At 39.9% G+C, this 20636-nt stretch overlaps 2 protein-coding genes across 6 annotated transcripts in view; both read left to right on the forward strand.

Moving 5' to 3' along the window:
* Positions 1 to 16720, forward strand: part of LOC111649908 (protein phosphatase 3 catalytic subunit alpha) — a 62117-nt gene extending 45397 nt beyond the window's left edge. The window contains exons 9-16 of one of the 3 annotated variants that reach the window (XM_087172135.1): positions 4161 to 4286; positions 4751 to 4822; positions 6398 to 6424; positions 7481 to 7565; positions 8264 to 8361; positions 8928 to 8936; positions 11304 to 11333; positions 14945 to 16720. In XM_087172135.1, the coding sequence (XP_087028261.1) occupies positions 4161 to 4286; positions 4751 to 4822; positions 6398 to 6424; positions 7481 to 7565; positions 8264 to 8361; positions 8928 to 8936; positions 11304 to 11333; positions 14945 to 15147 (650 nt within the window). In that variant the 3' untranslated portion in view covers positions 15148 to 16720. The remainder of the gene's footprint in view (positions 1 to 4160; positions 4287 to 4750; positions 4823 to 6397; positions 6425 to 7480; positions 7566 to 8263; positions 8362 to 8927; positions 8937 to 11303; positions 11334 to 14944) is intronic. The other 2 variants (XM_023399603.2, XM_023399604.2) reach the window with 2 other exon arrangements.
* A 1885-nt stretch (positions 16721 to 18605) lies between these two features.
* Positions 18606 to 20636, forward strand: part of LOC111649912 (uncharacterized) — a 13009-nt gene continuing 10978 nt past the window's right edge. Inside the window, exons 1-2 of one of the 3 annotated variants that reach the window (XM_023399613.2) lie at positions 18606 to 18868; positions 20049 to 20105. In XM_023399613.2, the coding sequence (XP_023255381.1) occupies positions 18808 to 18868; positions 20049 to 20105 (118 nt within the window). In that variant the 5' untranslated portion in view covers positions 18606 to 18807. The remainder of the gene's footprint in view (positions 18869 to 20048; positions 20106 to 20636) is intronic. The other 2 variants (XM_023399611.2, XM_023399614.2) reach the window with 2 other exon arrangements.

Below are 20636 nucleotides of genomic sequence, written 5' to 3' on the forward strand. Positions count from 1 at the left end.
AAGGTATAAATTCTCCCTGACATGCAGTGTATCACTGCATTAGCTGATATTGGACATTATGCCAATGAATAGGGACATTAAAAGTACTTCATTCTTATTCTTATCTATATCCTGCTGCAGTAAATGCTTTGTCATTTTAGGCAGACGTCCAGTGTTGCATGAAATTATGTTGGCAAAGTGATGACATTTCACAGTATCACTGTCTCTTGTGAAACTTTTCCACACTCGGTGGTAGCTTCAGGTCAACATATTATCAGTTTGTCAGTATAGAAGCACAATAGATCAACATGTTGCTTTCAGGAACCAGTAAGTTTCACATCAAATCCTCAGGTATCCTAAATAAAAACCTGGTTTGAATTCAGAACCAAGACTTGTCGCCCAACTTGTGTGAACACAGTAGACAGGATTGATGGGAGTTTCCAGTTGTTTTTTTGTTTTGTTTTTGGCAAATAGTTTCAACTGCAATTCAATTAGAAACCATTAATGCATTGTTCAACTGTACATGGATGACATTCAGTCCCTACCTTTCACATGTCTGACATCAAATGGAAATGGAGCACTGGATGTAATGGACATTGGGAGGCTTAAACATCTGGTGTGGAGCACGAACTTTCTACAAGAGGCCTCAGAGACAGATATCCAGTCAGCGTTAAGTGTCTGGGCAGTACAGTGGGAATCTCCCCCTGATCTCAATGCAGAATTAACAGTTACCAAGGAAACCGGCTCAAGGCACTCCCTTATGAATAATTAATGAGCGGGCGTCGCCTCGCAATATCTGTGTTACCGTGGCAGCAGGACGTGGCCTCAGCTACCCTGTTAACCACCATCAGAGCAGCAGAGACATCTAGTGGCTGTCATGCAGTGTTAAATTTAGCAGTGGAGTTGAACAGAAGTCACAGCTGGTCGCCACAAGGGCAGTGCCCTGCTGCTGCATGAGAAATAACTTTGCATATAATTGTGCATTTGTAGTAATGAGTGTTCTGATCATAGGGAAGCAAATTTCTGCTCCTGTCATGCTCATCTGCCCTGAAAAAGAAAGAGGCCCTTGACCTGCTCACACCCAAAGCTCATCATGTTTGTTGTGTTTGCACAGGGGAGGTTGTTGGGTGACTCTGTTCCTTTAAAGGGAATCCGATTTGAAGGAGCAACAGCAGGGGGGCTGACCTTTTCCCCCACTCTGCCTCCCCCCCCCGGGCGTCCATGGCTGCATTCAATCAAGTGCCTCGACGGTGTTTATGCAGTATGTGATGTTTATGTAATGGCTGCCCACGCGTACAATTGCTTTCGTGCACACCGACACACACACATAAAAACCCACAGTCCTGTCTGAGTGTCAGACTAATACCATGATTTTCTTATTGGACTGGGTACTAGTGTATTACTGATATTGATTATACTGCCACATTTATTATACAGGAATAGATGTTCCCCTACAGGAGATATTTCTGTTTTGTGTTGGAGGATGTGTGTGTGTTCATTTGTGCAGCCTGGGATGGGTGAGAGGTGATGGCAGTGGAATGCAATACTTAAGGGACCAATTGGATTGCATAGTTACTGCACTATATGCATTACCATGCCTCACTGACTACACACACCATCACACACTGAGGCAAACCCTAACCTAGCGATATGTTTTCTGACCCGCTTTGTGTTGCAACCGAGGTTATAGCTGCTTGGGATGCCAGGTTTGATGACTTGCTATTCCCGACCCTGAGAGGGGCGGAGGCAGGAAAGTCCCCCATGATGACCCAGCCACGGTGTCCGCTTTCTGCAGATCTGGGCCACCAGACTTGTGTATGGGGGGGGGGGGGCCTCTACATACTGCATGGATATATTTGTGTTTGGCTCTCATTTTCCTCAACACCCACATTCACACTGTGTGTTAATCATGGGTGAGGTCCCATGGGGCATACCGTGGTCACTGTTTGGAGATGGTGTCTATGTCAGCACTGCACAGAGACCATATGATTATGATAAGGCTTTGTATAAAACTGCTGTCAAATGGATGCGTTGCTGCTTTTATTCTGCTCTTCCCTCTTCACTCATACTGTGAACAGCAGCTTAAACACACCCAGTCTCCACTGTTACATGATTAAAATAACTGCTTCAATCATTTAAAGCTGCTCTGTGTGAGTAGCATCTTTCTAATGATTCTGGTGGGATTCAGTTTCGTTTGTAGAAAAAAACAAAACTAAAAGTGAAGTCTCACTTTGCTTTCTAACACAAGAGTTAGATGAAAAGACTGATACGGATCTCTGATCTTTCCATTAAATATGAAGCTACAGCTAGCTGCTGGATAGCTTAGTTTAGCATAAAAACTGGAAACATTGGATAACAGCTAGCCAGGTTCTGTCCAAAGGGAACAAAATCCACCCACCATCACTTCGAAAGTTTCCCTTAAGGTTGATGGGGTGTTCTGTGCTGGACTATTTTCTTCCTGTCACTGCGAGCTGACCGTTTCCCCCTGATTCCAGTCTTTGTGCTAAGCTAAGCATACTAGTAGCTGATAGCTTAAAATTTAATGGACAAGCATGAGTGGTATTGATCTTCTCATCGAAGCCTCAGCAAAAAAAAGGAATTGTCAAACTATTCCTTTAAAGTAGTCAAGCAATTTTTTTACATCTTAGAAATTTTTGAAATATTTTACCATTTGAAACATCATAAGAAGGAACACTTGGATGGCAAAAGCAGGTCTGCATTTCCATGTCAAATTCCCTGGAAGATGAGAATATTCTAATCATCATATAGTGTAAATTACTGTTGCAAGTTTTGTCCATCATTACCATAGCTTCCTGTCTCTGCCCACTCTCTTTCCTTCCCTACTCACTGGAAATTGGTGCTTTTCTAACTAATGAAAAGAGCTCAGACTGAAAGAGCTCAAATGCTGAGCCATGTGTTCCTGTGATGTTAGTCATGTATCCAACCCTGTAAATGACAGACATGATTCACTGGGGGCCGTAATCAATACGCAGAGGAAATGTTCCAAAGCGGTGAAAAGGGGATTGATTTTTTTTTTCTTCTACCCAAATGCTTGTTACCTTCATTGTGAAGCCTGTGCATTTTTCAGCCTTAATTTACACATCTCAGTTGGCAGTTTTGTGGATATACTAGTCCCTCTGTCAGGGTGAGACGTTGGCAAATGTTGATTGTTTACAAATCACCATAAAAGTTTCTTTTTTGTGTGTAGGTAGTTTTAAATTGAATTATTTTATTCACTGTTGACTGACAGCAACAGCGTTTGAGGTTTCAGTCTTGGTTTGGTGACACTATGTTAGCCACTTCATTTTTCTAAATTTTTTTTTTTTTCTTTAGCCAAATGGAGCTCTGTAGCTACTGGTGGTTTTGTTTAGTCACAACTCTGAACGGCACTTGCAGCCAATGAATCATTAACCAGGAAAAGTGAAGAACATAAACATCCAGGGACTTTTCAAACTAAAACACACAGCCCTTATTGATTTTAATCTGATATTTTAAAAATTAAATAAGAAAAGTTTTCAGCCACACGTCTCGCTCAGGGTGGGACTGAATAAAGCAACCAAAGGGAAGAACCATGTTAATAAAGATATTTATTAATATCTTGTTGTTTTTCTTATGTTATGAGTGTTCATGTCTCATTTCCAACAAGTCTTGTTTTCTTTAGGAGTACTTTGTGGGTCACTCTACTGGGGCTAATGAGATGTCAGACAGACAAAACGGTGCCCACAATATGTGCCTTAGTCTATACCAGCAGCTGAGTGCATACCATATTTCTAAGTGGTGGTTTGAAACAGGAAGCAGGCCGGTAATGGACTTGGACCTCAATTTGATCTGGTGCTTTTTCTTTGGTCTAGTGAAGTATGGACTCTAATCCTGATTTCAGACCACTGCAAGCTGTCTGAGACTTTATAAGGAGAAGATAGAGATATCACAACAGCTATATTTCATTTTATCACTTCCTCCTCAAACATAAAAACTCTAAGCATTTTTTCACTGTTATGTATATGCTGCACATGTGAATGTTATAGATGTGAACAGACATATCCTGCAAGCTAAAGTTGATTAAAGGACCACCTGTGACCATAAGTCATCTTGATATGTTCAAGAACCAGAGAGAAAGCACAACTTCATTAGATCTCACATATTTAACAACCACCCTCCTTGTCTCTTGCGTCCCTCCCCAGCGGCAGTGCTGAAGTATGAGAACAACGTGATGAACATTCGACAGTTCAACTGCTCACCTCACCCTTACTGGCTGCCCAACTTCATGGACGTTTTCACCTGGTCCCTGCCATTTGTAGGCGAGAAGGGTGAGCAAAAATACACACATAGAATAGTGATGTACATGAAATCAGAACATTAACTACAAGGAGTTTTACCAAATGCTGTTTGAACATTCAGTTTGCTGAGTCAGTAATGAAAATGACACAGCCTTGAGAAATGTGGCACAGACACTCAGTGTGGTAGAGTCATAAATACAGTACTTACTGATTACTTGCTCATGATTTATGAGCCAGAAATATGCTTACATGCAAAGTTACCAAATAAATGAGACGACCCATTTTCAGTGTGACCCTTTCACACAGAGCCATTACCAGCTGTGTTGCAAGGTCACTGCTGACAGGGCGTATGGGTGGAGGGGTCACTCGGGTGAACTGTACCACATGACTTCTCGTGGCTGAACACCTTCCCCATACTTAAGATTACTCATGAAGTGGTACGTGTCAAAGAATAAGTGCAATAGTTTTCTATTTTTTGTCTTATTTTATTGCAGTGACTGAGATGCTAGTGAATGTACTGAGCATCTGCTCCAATGATGAGCTGACGACTGACGAGGAGCTGGACGGTAAGCAGAGCAGACAGATACAAAACACATCAGTTCTCACTGCAGTTTGCCCCAGCTCCACTAGAGGGAGACCTCTGCTAATAGGAGTCCCAGGCACAAACACACACACACACACACACACTCTAAATCTCACACATTCTTGGTGTGTTTACACATACCACAGCTGCTCTGCCCAATTTTCAGAACATTCAGTTTAAATATATTTCATTTTTAGACATTCTGAAACATATTTGTCAACAAATGAAGAATCCAGAAACTATTTGACACATGACTCAGCTGAAAGAATCAGTTATTGCTTTCAGCAGCTTGAAAACAGCAGCTTTAGAATTACCCAGGATCTCAGCGAAACATCAGCAACTCTGAAAAAGTCTAAAAGCAGCTAAATTCAAGGCGTAATCGTAATCATGCTTTTTATCTTCATATAATGGTGGCGAGTTCGAGTCATCTGTTTGATCCCAAGCAGCTTATCTACAATGAGATGACCAGTTTCCCTCTGTCTGCCCCACCCCTTAATGCCAAACAGGAAATGACCTCACTGCCACCCCCTCCTCCTCTCTTTCTCTTTGTGTTTACTGATGCACAGTTTGACTCTGTAAACAGCACCCAAGGGTGGAGTATCAGGATGTCGCCAGATTTCAGCCACATGTTAAACTGAATGTTCCTGCAGTTTGAAATTACTGGCTAATGCTGATCAGGGCAAATAAATAGGTAGCATATGAAAAAAAGCGAACAATACATAAGGGTCCATGTATGTAGCATGTATTTGAATTTATCTCGATTTTAGTTTTTTTCAAAGTTAATATTCAATTTCATGAAAATAATTTGTGCTATAAAAAGTATTTGTACTCCACAATCCATCATTTTAAATTAATTATTGAAGTAAATTGACATTGATTTGGACAGTGTCACAACCTGTATAATACACAGTCGTTCAAAAAATAAGCAGTCCTTTAACATTTCATCATTTTCCACCAACTCATTCACTCAATGGTTTTACTTGATCCACTTTATTTTCACATTTCCTTGCTCTCACTTTCACCCTTGTGTCTCCTCTTAAGCTCATCTCTTGTTCTGTTTCAGTTTTGCAGTCATCTTCACTTGCATATATTTTGTTAATTTTACTATTTTGACATTTGGATTGTTCTTACCTTTGTCTTTCTCACTCATGATCTCCTTTCCTGTGCCCTTGTAATCTCTGACAATCATTTTGTTGCCTTGCTCTTTATCTGCTATTGTTTCCATATTTTACAGTGATATCTCAAACCTCACTACTTTTTCACTTATTTCTTTAGCATTCTCCTCTCTTCTCTTGCCCTCTTTCTCTCTCTCTCTCTCTCTCTCTCATGCTGTGATGTTGTCACTTCCTTTGTTTACCTCATCTAATTTCTCTCTTTTCTATGTTTTCCAGAGTTTTGTGTTTCAAGGCATCGCTTTTATTTTACACTTCTTGTGCTTTGTTGCCTCTTATTTCACCGTGTGCCACCTTTCCGTCGCCTCCTCTTTCATTTTACAGCCATCCACTGATCTCTCTGTCCTTTCTCTTGTCTTCTCTTCTGGGGGTGTTTTCATGAGAAGGACAGCTAATATATCCCCCCAAAAAAGGTACAAACACTAGTCATACCGGTGTGTGCCGCGGTAGATAGACTTTTATCCAGTGCTTGCTCTCTGAATTTCAGTCTGTCAACTAACGTCACTGTTTAAAGCACCTTCTAACACCTCTGAGTCTCACTCTTGTTCTTAATTAAATAGTTGGGTTTTTTGTTGTTGTTTTTTTTATGACATATCGACAAAAAACAGCTCAGGGAGGTCGTTCTCATTAACCAAAGTAAAGTATTTGATGTGCACATTAAAAAAAAGCACTACCACTACTGCAAGGGATCAGTCCTGTGGGCAAACATATTTTCAAGTAATAACAGCGTTTTATTCAACTGAGGATGAGAGGAAGAGTCTTAAACAAAACATCAGACTGTCAGCTCTTTCCTTTACCCAACCTTTCACCACACACCAACTTCATTTCCATCCTTCATGCTCACACATTTTCCACACTGGCTCCCTGGGGCCTTTAAACTGTTATTCTGCAAAAGGGTCTCTTTAAATAAAGTTTTGTTTTCCAGTCCAGGAAAAATCCTGTTTGAGTCTCTGCAACCAAAACACAGCACACGAAAATTCATATAGTGTGTGCTCATCGAACTTGCTGAAAAGACATGTTTAGACAAGCAACGGGCCATTTACAGATGATATAACGAGGTTTAAAATGTTTAAGTGCTATCAGGGGAGAATGGTATCTAGGATTTAAAGGGACTACAGCTGAATGCTACTAGTGGAATGATACAAGAAGCATGAATGCAGTGGATCCTGAGAATTACTCGGTTGTTTTGATGTGTGGATGGATATAAACTACTCTGTATAATCTGAACTTCAGGCTTCAATAATCATATTGTGTTTGCATCGTGGTCTTTTGATGCACTTCTGGATTAAACTAATAGTGCAACAAACATGTTCTGTCTCCTCGCACATTTACTAAACTGTATGGAACTTGGAAAATAAAGGCTTTTGGAGATTAAAACAAACATGCGAACACAAAGGTAATGCAGTTTAGAGTACTCTTCCACAGGACGTGGCTTTATACACACAAGTCACACTGTATGACCATTTCAGGTGCCACCGCTTCTGCCCGCAAGGAGGTCATCCGCAACAAGATCCGTGCCATTGGAAAAATGGCTAGAGTATTCTCTGTGCTCAGGTATGTTGGCATGAACAACTCCCTTGTGTTCTGTATGTTCTACCATTATCCTTCAATGCTACTGCATTACAAAAGACTAAACTGAATATTTAAAGCTGCACTAATCAATATTTTATATTAACAATGGATTTTAAGGCCTTTGTGGTATGAATGGGGTCATTCATATAGAATATATTGGTTTTACAACCTGCAGCTTTACCAGGCACAACAGGCAGCTGTTCTCAGCAAAGAAACTCTGATAGACCCAAAGTAGACAACCTGCCCAGCACCGAACAGCAAACTGCCAAAGTTAACTGCTGACTTGTGAACACAGTGGAGAATTTAGCAGCTAAAGAGCAAGATATTTCCCTTAGGAGTTGGTGGAGACCAAAAACCTGCTAAACGGGGAGTCAATATTGGACCTACATTCACCGGGTTGTCAGAAACACAACTCCTAATGATGTTAATGTTGCTCTCTGTCTGCTGGATGCATAAGGAACCAATTGTTTGCTAACACATTCATCATAACGACTTATGTTGTGATAATATTTCAATGTTTTCAGCTTACACTGCACCCATGTGTTTTGCAAGCTTCAATTACACGTGGCATGATTGTGTAGAAATGAATTTGTGTTTTAGTCATTTAGTAAGTATTAGAATGATTAGAATAAAGTGAGTTTTAGGGAAGGACGTTAATATTGTCTTTGTTTATATTTCAGAGAGGAGAGTGAGAGCGTGCTGACGCTGAAGGGACTGACCCCGACAGGAATGCTACCAAGCGGAGTGCTGTCCGGTGGCAAAGAAAAGCTGCAGAATGGTAAGACTGTCACCAAGTAGCCTGAGACCCCAAGCTATGGCCCCCAGAAGGGATTCTCGTACACACACAAGTTCCCCTTACACAGCAGTGCCCTGAATAAAGTGCTAGCTCAGTGTTTATGGTATACTGTATCTGCAAACTTCTTCCCTTTTCCCTCAGCGATGGTCCTGGAATTTCAAATTGCTGCCTCAGAGTAATGCTGTAAGTGTAGTTAAATGTTTCTGGCAGCATCAGTCTGTATCTTCTCTATACTGCATGTGTAGTTAAATACTACTTAGCAATAACAGCTGCTCAGTGCAGTTTTCCTTCAACTAGTTCAAAGTAGTAATTTTTCCTGGACAAATGACTATAAAATATAAAGTTATATTTTCAACAGACAGCCCCTTCTTCCTAAACGATGCCAAATACATTCAGCAGATTTTCTTTATCCCTTTGTCTTCTCAAATGTGTCTCCCTCTTGATGTCTCGCATTAATACGCTGTCTTCCCGTCCCCGTCTCTTTCTGTATTCCACTGGTTTTTATCTCAAATATTACCTGTATCTTTTTCTTTCTCTTTTCTCCCTAGAAACTGCAGGTATAATCGGTTGTGCAAGTATTCTGTTGTTGTTTTTTTTTTTCTTTTCTTCCTGTAAGACAAGTTTAGAGTTCAGTTCACCCTCTCATGTTGAATTCCAAACACTCCCTAAATGAGTTTAACAAGCAGCTGCAGCGAGGAAGTAAAGGCTTTCTGGAAAAGCCTTTACAAACACTTCAAATTTAGTTGGACTCCTGACAGAAATGGCCACGTTATTGTCCAAAATTGAGAGCTAGTGGATCGGAGCCGCGCTCCATCAGAATAGACGCGGGATTCTCTGTGATTCAAAGGATGAATTGGAATTAACACAACCAACTGTGAATGAAAGGGGAATAGCTGCTGTCTGCCTTTTCATTCACAAGATGAAGCAGAAATCCAAGTAACTTCCCTCTCCTCTCACAGGTTCTCACAAAACATCAGCTAGCACTTATAATAACGGTGTTACATTGTACACAGAAATATCACACACAGTTACAGTTTTCACATAAAAAAAAACTCTTCTGATCTTTTCAAGAATATGTACCTCTCTGTATTAAAGCAAGTGTAAGTAATGTTTGTTGAACAGTGACTGTGGCCACAAGTAACAATTACAGGATGATGTTAAAAGCTAAAATTTAGTATGTTACACTGTTGTCCACTGGGGTGTACTTTTGCACACATGATCAAAAAGTCAGAGAACTATCCAAGTTTTTTCTGTTACAAAGCAATACCTACCTAAAGTTTGCTAACATTAGCCACCAGAAGCTACCGGTCATACCAGCCCAAGTAAGGCTTAAGGCTTAAGAGTGAATTTTATTATTCATGTATTCGATTTTGCATTTCTAACATACGTTACATGGTTTCACTTTGACGGAAAGTGCTGTTTAGTTTTAGCTTTAAAAATTGAAGTTAACTTCAATGAAGAGGATTCAGGCAGCAGATACAATGATGCCAGAAGAATTAACAAAAAAATTCTTGTTTTTGTCATTTGTACATGTGGCACAAATTCTGAACTGGGACTGTCTGATTTGTGACCTCCTGTGGAGGGAGAAGTTAACATATCAGAACGTAATAACATCTGGTCAAATGTGGCAGTTCTGCGTGTCTCAGTTTTCCTTTCTTTCTTTCTATTTTTTACATCCAGGTGGTGTTAAATAATAATGAAACAAACTAAAGCTCTGAACACTAAAATATCCAGTGAAAATGAGTAGTAGACAGTGTAGAAAAGGAGCCTCTTGAGGAGTTCCTCAAGAGGGTTGGAACCACTTTACACACCGGCACCTCTAGATTCGTGTGTCTGCTAATGACCTGCATGACCGTTGCAGTCCTAAGATTTAACATATATGGATATGGGCGGTGAGGAGTACTTGTTTTTAAGCCATTTGGAAGCAGCTGACAAAAAGAGAACCCCAGTGGAGGCAGAGTGATGTTCAGAGATTCCTGTTGCAACATTGGTAGAATCACATTGCTCCCCTCCTTTAGGTAGACGCCAGTGTGCTTCTACCGTAATGTTGACTCCATCAACCATTCTGTTTAAAGTTTGTGTGTTGCCCTCGTGACTTTTTTTGTAACTTTTTCTCATCCTCATGGCGCTGTTTCGTAGTCTTCAGTGTTGTATAGCCGTTACTTTGCTGTCACCTTCTCATTTTATACAGTTTTACTGTATGTTAATTTATTATCTCAAGGATGACTGTAAGAAATTGGTAAGTGGTTAAAATACCAAATTTTTCCTCCCCCTCACACTTCACAAAAAAAGCTGGCACTTTTGATATTTCATATCAAAAGATACTAATCTTGTAGTTCCAGATGCTGCTTCATGCTGCACACAACACAATAACACTGCTTTGTATGTCCGCGGTGCTTCAATAAATAATTAAGCCACAGCCATAAAACCGACAATCACACGTTCACTTAGACCTTATCCCTGTTTTCCATTTGTCCTATATCAAACTCCATGTATGCTCATATCAGTAAAAAACGAATATATTTCCAGCTTTATCATGTTGTGTTTGCTCTCAGTGTTCGTCCCTGCAGTATTCATTTTTTCTGTCACTACATCGAGTCATTTGTCAGAACTTGTCAGACCTCAAAATACCTCAAAGATGCAATCCTCCCCATGAGGTCATTCGCTGCCACAAACATGTGTCACCTTCCCTTTACAGATCTGGAACTCATCAAAAAGCTAAGGCTCATCCCTCTCCTCCTCTTCCTCCTTTTCCCCTCTTTGCTAACATCCATGTGTCCTTTGTCATAAAATGTGGAGATGACATTAACCTTTGTTGTCGGCATTGGCTGTCTTTGCTGCTCATTGACTTGTTCCTGGGACAAAATGAACTCCTCTGCTCACTTCTCTCATTCGTTTTGCAACCCCCCTCTTCTTCTCTTCAGCTACTATTGAAGCTATTGAGGCTGACGAAGGTAAATGGGTCTGGCTGCCCTCTTCTGTTGCTTTTCATGGCAATAGACAGGGGGATCCGCTGGGTTTTCATCCATCTCGCTGGTGCTTGAATAGAGTGTGTTGGGTGTTTGGGCTAACAAAATGTGGCATAGTATTAACAGAGAAAAAGAAGTAAGTAATTAGGAAATCCTGTGGTCACACATGTTTTAAAGGGGAATGGATTTCATAGCACAGACTTCATAATCACAGAGAGCGTACTGTGATTTTGTGTGAGTGCAAAGCAAACGCTACACTGTGTTTTTCTTTGCTAACACAAAATACTAGCTCTCAAGAATGTATTTATTGCATTTCTTAGAAACATTGTGCACCTACACTTTTACTAGTATAGACAATATGCTGTAATGCCAGTTGAGTTCTGCTCTCCTTTTCATTTTAGAGGTTTAAATATTACTGTTAAATATTTCTGATTATGCATCAGTTTATGCATCAGGATAGAAATGCACATTCACACTCATAATCTGTAGATTCATCAGGAATATGTTAGTAAGGTCACAAAAACAGTATTGAATTGAGGGTTAGCTTACACTTGCTCTCTTATCTAAAGCTGTGTGAAGTTTGCCAGAGGAAGGGAGTCCCTTAATCAAACAAGTGTTGCACTTAAATCACTCAACATCATAATTTTACTGTGGTTAATCTACTTTCCAAGATAGTGTACCCCCTGCTCTACCCTCATACAATACACTGAACTCTTGCTATGAAAGCTTATAATGGTATTTCCCCTTTGAAACAACTGAAGCAGTTGTGCATTGTTGTTGCAGTTCTCTGAATGTAATAAGTATATAGTTTTGCTTAGAGTTGGATCTGAATTGGTAGAGACAAACGCTCCACGGGAGGCTTTGAAATCCAAATTGGATTCTAAAATCATTTTTATTTACACCGCCTTTGGCGCAAGAACAACCTCAACTGCGAGCTAAATAGTAGTTTGCTAGCTGCTATTTACATTAAAATTGTCTAGTACTTCCTCTTTAGCCCCATAGAGGACAGTCCATTGTAGTGTCGAGACACTTCTCTGCTTCTCTCTCCATGTGGATCCTCTGTGGCCCTGCTGTGTCGTGTTCTTTCCTGTGAGCTGCTAATAACCTGTGTCTGACCTGTGCTATGCAGCAACACAACTACGCTACCCATCATGCCCCTCTCCACGCTCCTCAATTTGTCCCCTAAAATTATGCCCCCTACCCCATTCTAGTAAAGGGTCATCCTCTTTCCAATCATAGTTTTTATTACCATCAAGATCCCCAGCCTTTATGAAAGGTGGAAGTAACTTAACTTTTTCTAGTTAAAAATTGGCTGAAATGAAACTCGATCAAGCTGAATATTAGAATGATTCTATACTTAAAATACGAAAAGTACCCCATTGAATTGAATAAAACAGGCTTGAGTCGACAAACGAGATGCTATTAAAGCAAATCAGCCTGATTTTATTAATTTCAGTGGTATTTTGATGCATCAGTCACTGTTTTTCTTCTAATTCCACTGTTCACTTCAGTGTAATTTGGTCCTATTTTTATTTAATTCCAGTCTAAATCATATTGTGACCTCCACCCCTCATAACCCTCCAGTGAACCCTTAATTGCTGCATGCTCCAAGCAGACTAAACAAGTCGTTAGCACCCCAAGTACCTTTGTAGTGTCTTTGTACGTGAGCTCAGTCTCAACGTGGTTCTATTTTGTGGAAGTGAATGTCTTAGTGGGCTCCCCTCTTTTTTCTTTTTTTTTCTTCCCTTGTTCTTTTTTGTCTCTTTGATCATTCTCCTTCTTCCCTTTTGTCGTTTTAAGCTGTGACGTGATGGGGTGATGTGGATGTTTGGGGTCCTCAGGTGTTCTGGGATGTGCCTGAGTCAAGATGTTCTTTAACATCAGCCCTAGAGTGCATACAATGTTTAAGACTTACAAAGTAACGGTACAAGATGGCCATTAGATGGTCCTGCATTGTTGATGTCTTTTCACACATAGAGATTACAGCCGGATTGATGGCACAGTGAAAACCTGTTGACCCTGATGCCAGGAGTGCCCTTTATAGATCTAGAAGGATTACTTAATCCTTTTGTCTGTCAAGTCACGTTATTTTGAAACTCCAATAAATATGTTAATGTGTTGTCATTTCATAAAAATGAGTTACATCCTTTATATTGATTGTTCATCTGTTGTTAAACCACTAAACACTCAACATGTTTAATATGTAAATATGTTGTACAATATATGGTGCTGTTGATTAAAAACATAACACATTGAAACAATTACATCGACAGCTGAAGGTTCAGCCTTATGAAAACAGCAGGTTCATGTCACATCATACATGCAGCTTTTATGTCCAGTTGAAGGAATAGTTTGACATTTTGGAAAATGCGCTCACTCACTTCCTTGTAACCAGTTAGAGGAAAAGATCGATACAACTCTCACATATGTACTGCCACAGTCAGCAGCTGCTTAGTGAACATCCACCAGATAGTAAAAAGGCTTGTTACTGTGCCCTGCCAACAAATTTGCCATTTAAAGCTCCCATATTTTACACTTGCAGCGTTTTATTTGAAGTGTTGATCCGTGAGAAGATATATTTGTTGTTTTAAGTGTTAAAAAACCTCCTCGATGTAGTTTTACATCTCCTTTCTCAGGCTTCTCTTTGGAGCTCTAGCAACAACAGGACGGTGAGCAAATCAGAAGAGAGGTTCTGAGTCTCTTCTCTGATTTGCTAACTGTTTTCTGAGTGATTGAATAGAAATATAGCAGATTTCAGGTAAACACCCGTCCCAGAGAAACCAAATCTTGCAAGGCTAGAAGGTGGGTCCAGGTGGGCGGGGGTTTGGGCGTGGCTGAGAACGGTGACTGCTTTGTTGTGACATCACAAAGTTACGGAAGTTCTGTCGGCTCAGGCTGTGTGAATTTGTTCATGCACTGAGTACGTTGATAGTTTAACAGTATTAATGTAGAACCCAGACCTGCTTAATAATAAAAAAAACATGGAAATCTCACTTCATACAATATGGGACCTTTAAATCCACATAAAACCACATTGTAGTTTTTACACATTGTTTTTTCTACAGATTAAACAAACAAGTTCAAAGATGTTGGCAGATTTTGTAAACCTTCAGACATATCCAGACTAGCTGTTTGCTCCTCTTTCCAGTATTTATGCTACGCTAAGCTAAAAAGCCTGCTAACTGTAGCCTTGTATTGAACAACACTGAGCGGAGAGAGGAATTGATATTCTCATCTAACTCTATACAAGAAAGGAAATGAGTGTAACTCCCAAAGTGTCAAACTAGTCATGTAAATCAAGGTCTCTAGGGATCAGCATCATGCACAACATCAGGCCCTTCAATTACTCATTTTTCATGGATGACTTGCAGTTGAATTAGCCAACGGCTCCTCAGGTGCAGTCTCTATGTTGTCATTTTCTAAGTAAATCAAGTTTTTGTTACAATTCCATGAACTGAGATCAAACCAAAGATAATCTGGTGACGTGTGGGTGAATGTGAGCAAGTGTGACTCCATTCTTTTAATCGTCTGATCCCTCCCTCCTAAAATCACTCCTGATTTCTCCCTCTTTTCCCCTTTTTCTTGCATCTCAACAGCCATCAAGGGCTTCTCACCCCAGCACAAGATCACTAGCTTCGAGGAGGCAAAGGGTCTGGACCGCATCAACGAGAGGATGCCGCCACGGCGAGACGCCTTGCCCTCCGACGCCAGCCTCAACTCCCTCAACAAGGCCCTGTCCTCTGAGACCAACGGCACAGACGCCAAGGGAAGCACCAGCAGCGGCAGCAACATCCAGTGAAGCAGCAGCAGCAGGCGCCACCTTGGCCGACGGGGCTGCCCCGCCCCCTGCCTCATCTCGGCCCGCCACCGCAGAAAAGGGGCAAAGGGTGAAGGAGTGGAAAGGAGGGGGGAGTGTTGGAGTGTGGAGGGTGGGAGGCATCTATGGCTCACACTGGGGGGACATCTCACTTGCTAGTCTTTGGATATGCCTTCAAAATATTAGTTCATAGTCAAATCTGCTAAGTTATTGCCGGTTCACATTTCTGAGCAGTCAGGCCTTTATTGTGCTTGATGCTACACCACACCACAGTATGTCGGAGAGAAAGAGAAAGAGAGGGATAGATAGATCCTAAAGGTGATTTATTTTCTTTTTTTTCTTGAAAGACCCTTGCTCATTTACACCAAAATGGAAAGTCGTCTAACTTCTTACTAACTATTGTACGTTTACAAAAATACAGCACTAAAAAGGACAGAACATGAGATAATGTTTTTAACATATAAGGGTGTACAAACTAAATAAGGACTATTTATTGATAACTTTTTTTTGCTACTCTTATAAAATAGCTCTGAAATTAATTAGGCAGTCTTAAAAAGAATGTTGCAATGTTGTCGAAATGCCAAATAATGGAACGTTTTATGGTTTTGTACATATTATGCTTACCTCAGGTTCTTTTGGTGTGTGCTTTGACCTGATTTTTCTGTATAATGGCTAAATAACTTGGTAATGAATACCTATTTTCTTGAGTTTCATAACTGGAATTTACATTTACCTATCTATCATTTGCAAATATGTTTATTTTTTGTCTCTTTTGGAAGGGGGGCAGATTTATTGTGGCTTGCTGGAACTGAGTGTTAATTTTTCTCTTTTTAAGTATTGCGAACAAAGTAAAAATAGAGAACCTATATTGTGTAAAAAAAAAAAGAAAAAAGAATATAATAAACTTAAAGTGTCTGCCTATGCATGTTTTATAAAAATCAAACAAAGGAACTAGAAAATCTGAATACCTTGGCTGTGGAGGCCTGTTTTGAAATATATTGCGCTTTAGTGAACATATACTGGAAACGTATACCTGCATACTTTCAATTAACACCATGATGCTCTATGCCTTCAACTTCTTTTTGTAATTGAAGCATTTAATTATCTAAGATGGATGAGAAATCATATTTTTAACCTGCGCTTGTAAGTGCACACAGTCCAATTAAGCATGTTTGACAATTCTTGTGAGGTGTGTGGTTACATGTGGAACTCAAAAATGCATGATTAGCTGTTTGTGTCATATAACAGGTAAATCGGTTTTGTTCTGTTTTGTAAATGTGCCACAGAAAGTGTAATTTGATTATGATTACTATTATTATTTGGAACTCTGCTTTGTATATCAGTTACAGGTTTGATACTGCTCAATACTTTAAGATGAAACAAAAAATACTTCGATCTTTTTTAAGAACTGCTTAAGTGCCCAAGTAATTCACTACACGACATGAAGCCTTGCTTTTGTAATTTAACTTCAAAACTGTTGGCAGATGAGGCATGCACTTGCAACTATGAAAAGTATTTTATATAACTGTTCAATAAAAATGTGCATGAATTTCAACTTGAAATGAATCTGTTTCTCCTGTGTGTGTGTGTGTGTGTGTGTGTGTGTGTGTGTGTGTGTGTGTGTGTGTGTGTGTGTGTGTGTGAGAGAGAGAGAGTGAGACTCAGGCTGTCCTGCAGTGCTCTGCCAGTGAATATTCAACCATGTACATACCACACACAATCTTTTGGGCATTTTCTGCAAGCTACGTGATGGTCCGTGTTTTTCAACAAGATTGCAGGAAACCATTACCCATAATTCATACCTGCAAGGAAACAAAAAGACACTAAGAATAGAGACAATGGAGTCACAATATGTCATTCACACCTCAGAGTTCAAGAGGGGAAGAGATGCCTGGAAAAATAGATGGGAGAGTTTTGTCAAGGCTTTTCAACACCACACATCCTGTCTTAACTCTCTTCTATATCATTCCATAAGCATCTTTACACTGACATGAGTTCGGTGTCTGGAAAATAATCATTGCATTGCTCCACTCAATTGTATGACATGGCATGGCATGTATGACTGTGTGACTTGGTGTTGACTGCTCAGTATTGAGATGGGAAATTGCTTCTTGGCAGTTTCACAACAAAGGTGTTTCCTCTTCATCAACCTTCGTGACTACTTTGATTAGACTTGGAGGACAAAGCCAAGATTGCTCAAGTTTACCTGCACACATTAGAGATCTACAGGCTTCCTCTTTCCACAAAGACAAAATGTGCATTTGAACTAAAATTTCATAGTTTGTCAAATTAAACCTCCAATTTCCAAAAACACGTGTTAAAAATAAAACTCTAGCTATCAGAAAGTGATAAGAAGGTTATCATATGTTACCTATTAACACTTAAGTGTTTCTTTTTTAAGAAATAGATGTTTCTCATAATCCAACCTACTTCTTCTCTCCAAAGTAGTTGTCCAAATAAATTAAATATTCTAACATAAAGTAACTTTAAAGCAGCCTACATTTTATTGTCCCTGTTTTCTGATGTGTCCTTCTTTGGTCTCTTCAAGTGAGATCAAAAACAATGTTAAAATGAAAGGAAGTAAACTCTGACATCCTGTTTTCTTTTTCCTTTTTTTTTCTATTTGGGACCAGCAAAAAACAGGAGCTAGGTTTTGTGGGATAATATGAAGGCAAAGTGAGTTCAATGTCAGAGAAAATAATGAAGTGAGGCCAGTAAAGAACAGCCAATGTTCACTATCTACGGTACGTCATAGAACATCCTCAGCCACTTAAACTTCTGAAATAACATGTTTGACTTGAAAAACAAGAGTAAGACTATCCACTTGACTCACAAGTGGAAATAAGATTGAGCCTCACAGTAAGTAGCTTCAACAGTCTGCAGTTTGATCCGTCTAAGGTCATCTCCGTGCTCTCTGGAGGAACTGTTCCATAAACAATGAAGAATAGTGAAACGTCATGGCTGGTATTTGAGTAGCTCCCTGGGGTGTCAAGATTTGGCTCTTTCTCATCTGTTCCAATCATTATTTAACACAACAAACTGCCATTTTGTGATTGTATTTTATTTTTGTGTGTTTTTTTGTTTTGGTGATGGATGCATGTGACAGTAGGAATCTGAAATGTGTGACAGTGTGTATGTGTGTGTGTGGTGCAAGTGGTTCCTGTTTTTGAGGCTTCTGAGTCAGTGCTACTGTCACTTTCCTGTCACAAACTTTATCACGTTACATTTTGTTTGTTTTCTTATCTAATTACAATATACTCCTCCTGGTTGACATCCTTTATCTGAGTGATCATAAATTAAATTTGTTTTTCCAGTAAGTTCCAGTCTCCTCCCAACTGGTCAAGTGGTTTCAGAGCAGGAAAAAATAAGTGATGGGAGTGGACAATGCATTAGAACACATTATTCAAAACTGCAATTACTATGAAATGGACTTAGGTTTCTACCCATGGCTGCCTTGTGCTGGTCTCCATAGCCACCTACTTTACGTCAGGGAGGGAAGCCAGTGTATTTCCTCCCCTTCTTTATCTAAAGGAAGTGCCAAAATAAGCATCAGCAGTGGACCGAGTTGGGACACCTTTTCCATTCGCCACGCAGTAAGAGTCTGAGGGTGAAGTCAGAAAGGTTCACAGCCGCAGAATCACCATGAAGTCGACCAGGGTTCTTGTCCTCCTCCTGCTGGCATCGATCCCAGCCTTCAGGACAGGTAGGTGGACCATTCAAACTGCTTTTTGCTGGAATACACGCTGTTAGATTTCACAGAGCTGAAGGCCCTCAGAGGTCTTCACCCAACTTAACTGAGATTGGTTTGTTTCAGCCTTGTTTCTGTGCGTCATCAGTACAATGATGTTTTTTTGTTGTTGTTTTTTTAATGGCCTCCTTCACTGCTGCATTAAAAAAAACTGAATCTAATATTTTAAAACATTTCCACAAATAGTGTTTTCTGTCACGTTCACCATTGTCATGAGGAAGTAAAAATATCTCTTTTTTGTGCTGCGCAACAGTAATTGTTATTCATGTTTTTTTCTCATGTAATTTAGTTTTGTTTTGGTATGTGTAAAGATAAAGATCACAGTGTTGTTCAAAAGACACTCACACTTTGAACATTACCTCAGAGACATCCACTCGCAGAGCGTGTTTCCCTTTATCCAGGCTGAGATAAGCTTTGTTTGTTCATGCCATCAATTGTCCTCCTCTTTTGTTGTACTAAGTTACAAAAAAGATTGCAAGTGATTTATTGTTTGGCCAAGTTTGGTCAAAGTCAAGGAAGAGTTTTTTTTTATTACGAACAAGAGATATAAAGCACAAATCTCAACCTCAGGAATGAAAAATCACCGAAGTGACAAATGAGGCTCTCTTGGTTAAAGAAACGGAAAAAGAGGGTGGCACTTGATTTGTTTGTTTTTCGTATGCAGAACCAAAAGAACTTTTAACGGTTCTGCACTGGACAGATAGGTGATCTAACAGCAGATAGGGTTAGCCAGTGGGAACCAAATTGCCCCCTCTCTCACAGAGACAACAGAGCATTGTCCTGAGACTGAGACGTCCCAACTGGCAACAAATCTACTTCCAGTGTTTAGCCATAAACATCTGGAGGAAACACCCTCACCCTGACTACTGCTCACACAGTGACTGAAATTATTCCACAACAACAAGCTAACTCTTCAGTGATGAATAAATATTCATGAAAAGGGCTCATACAAATATTAAAGACCACTCTGTGAATGAATATGGTTGCTGATTTAACCTTTCACAACAAACATGATATTTTAAAATCTCTTTTTAGCTTCAGAGAGTGTACATAATGTAAGTGGTTACCTGCTCCATGACTATGGAGTGACATGTCTGTGAGCTCACAGTTGTGTTTGTGTTCATGGTTTCATCAGATGAAACAGGTGACAAAAAGCAGGGCCAAGAGATAACACAGACAACAAATCCAACAGGTATGTCTATTAAAGAAATATTTCAACATTTCAGGAAACATGCTTATTTGATTTCTGACATAGAGTCACATGAGAAGATCAATTCCTCTCTGATATTTCTTGCTTATAAAAACACACAACCTGACTAAGACTGGGCCCAGAGGACTACAGACATTACTTGAAGCTTTACTCAAAGGACGTGAGATTTCAATTAACACTTCAACCAGGGACAACAAGGGACGGCTGCAACAAGTCTTATTCCTCCAATCAGAACCATGTTAGAGTGATGACACCTATACTGCACATGCTCAGTTACACCCTCCCACCAGCAGGAAGACACAAGACACATTCAACATCTAGCACATGATGTTCTATCATGACTCATAGGATGGGGATGGTTGCAACAAGTTATTGTAACTGTCCCCAAGCGGAGCAGCCATGTCAGAATAGACCACACAACAGTATTCTTCAACATTTTTAGTTGAGAATAGGCAATATATGCAGATCATTTTGTCCAATAGCACAAGAGATGCAACAATAAGTGTTCATTTT

This window comes from Seriola lalandi, unplaced genomic scaffold (genome assembly GCF_002814215.2).
Source record: "Seriola lalandi dorsalis isolate HSWRI2012SDOR001 ecotype SW California unplaced genomic scaffold, Sedor1 jcf7180002052086, whole genome shotgun sequence".
In the NCBI taxonomy this organism is placed as follows: Eukaryota; Metazoa; Chordata; class Actinopteri; order Carangiformes; family Carangidae; genus Seriola; species Seriola lalandi.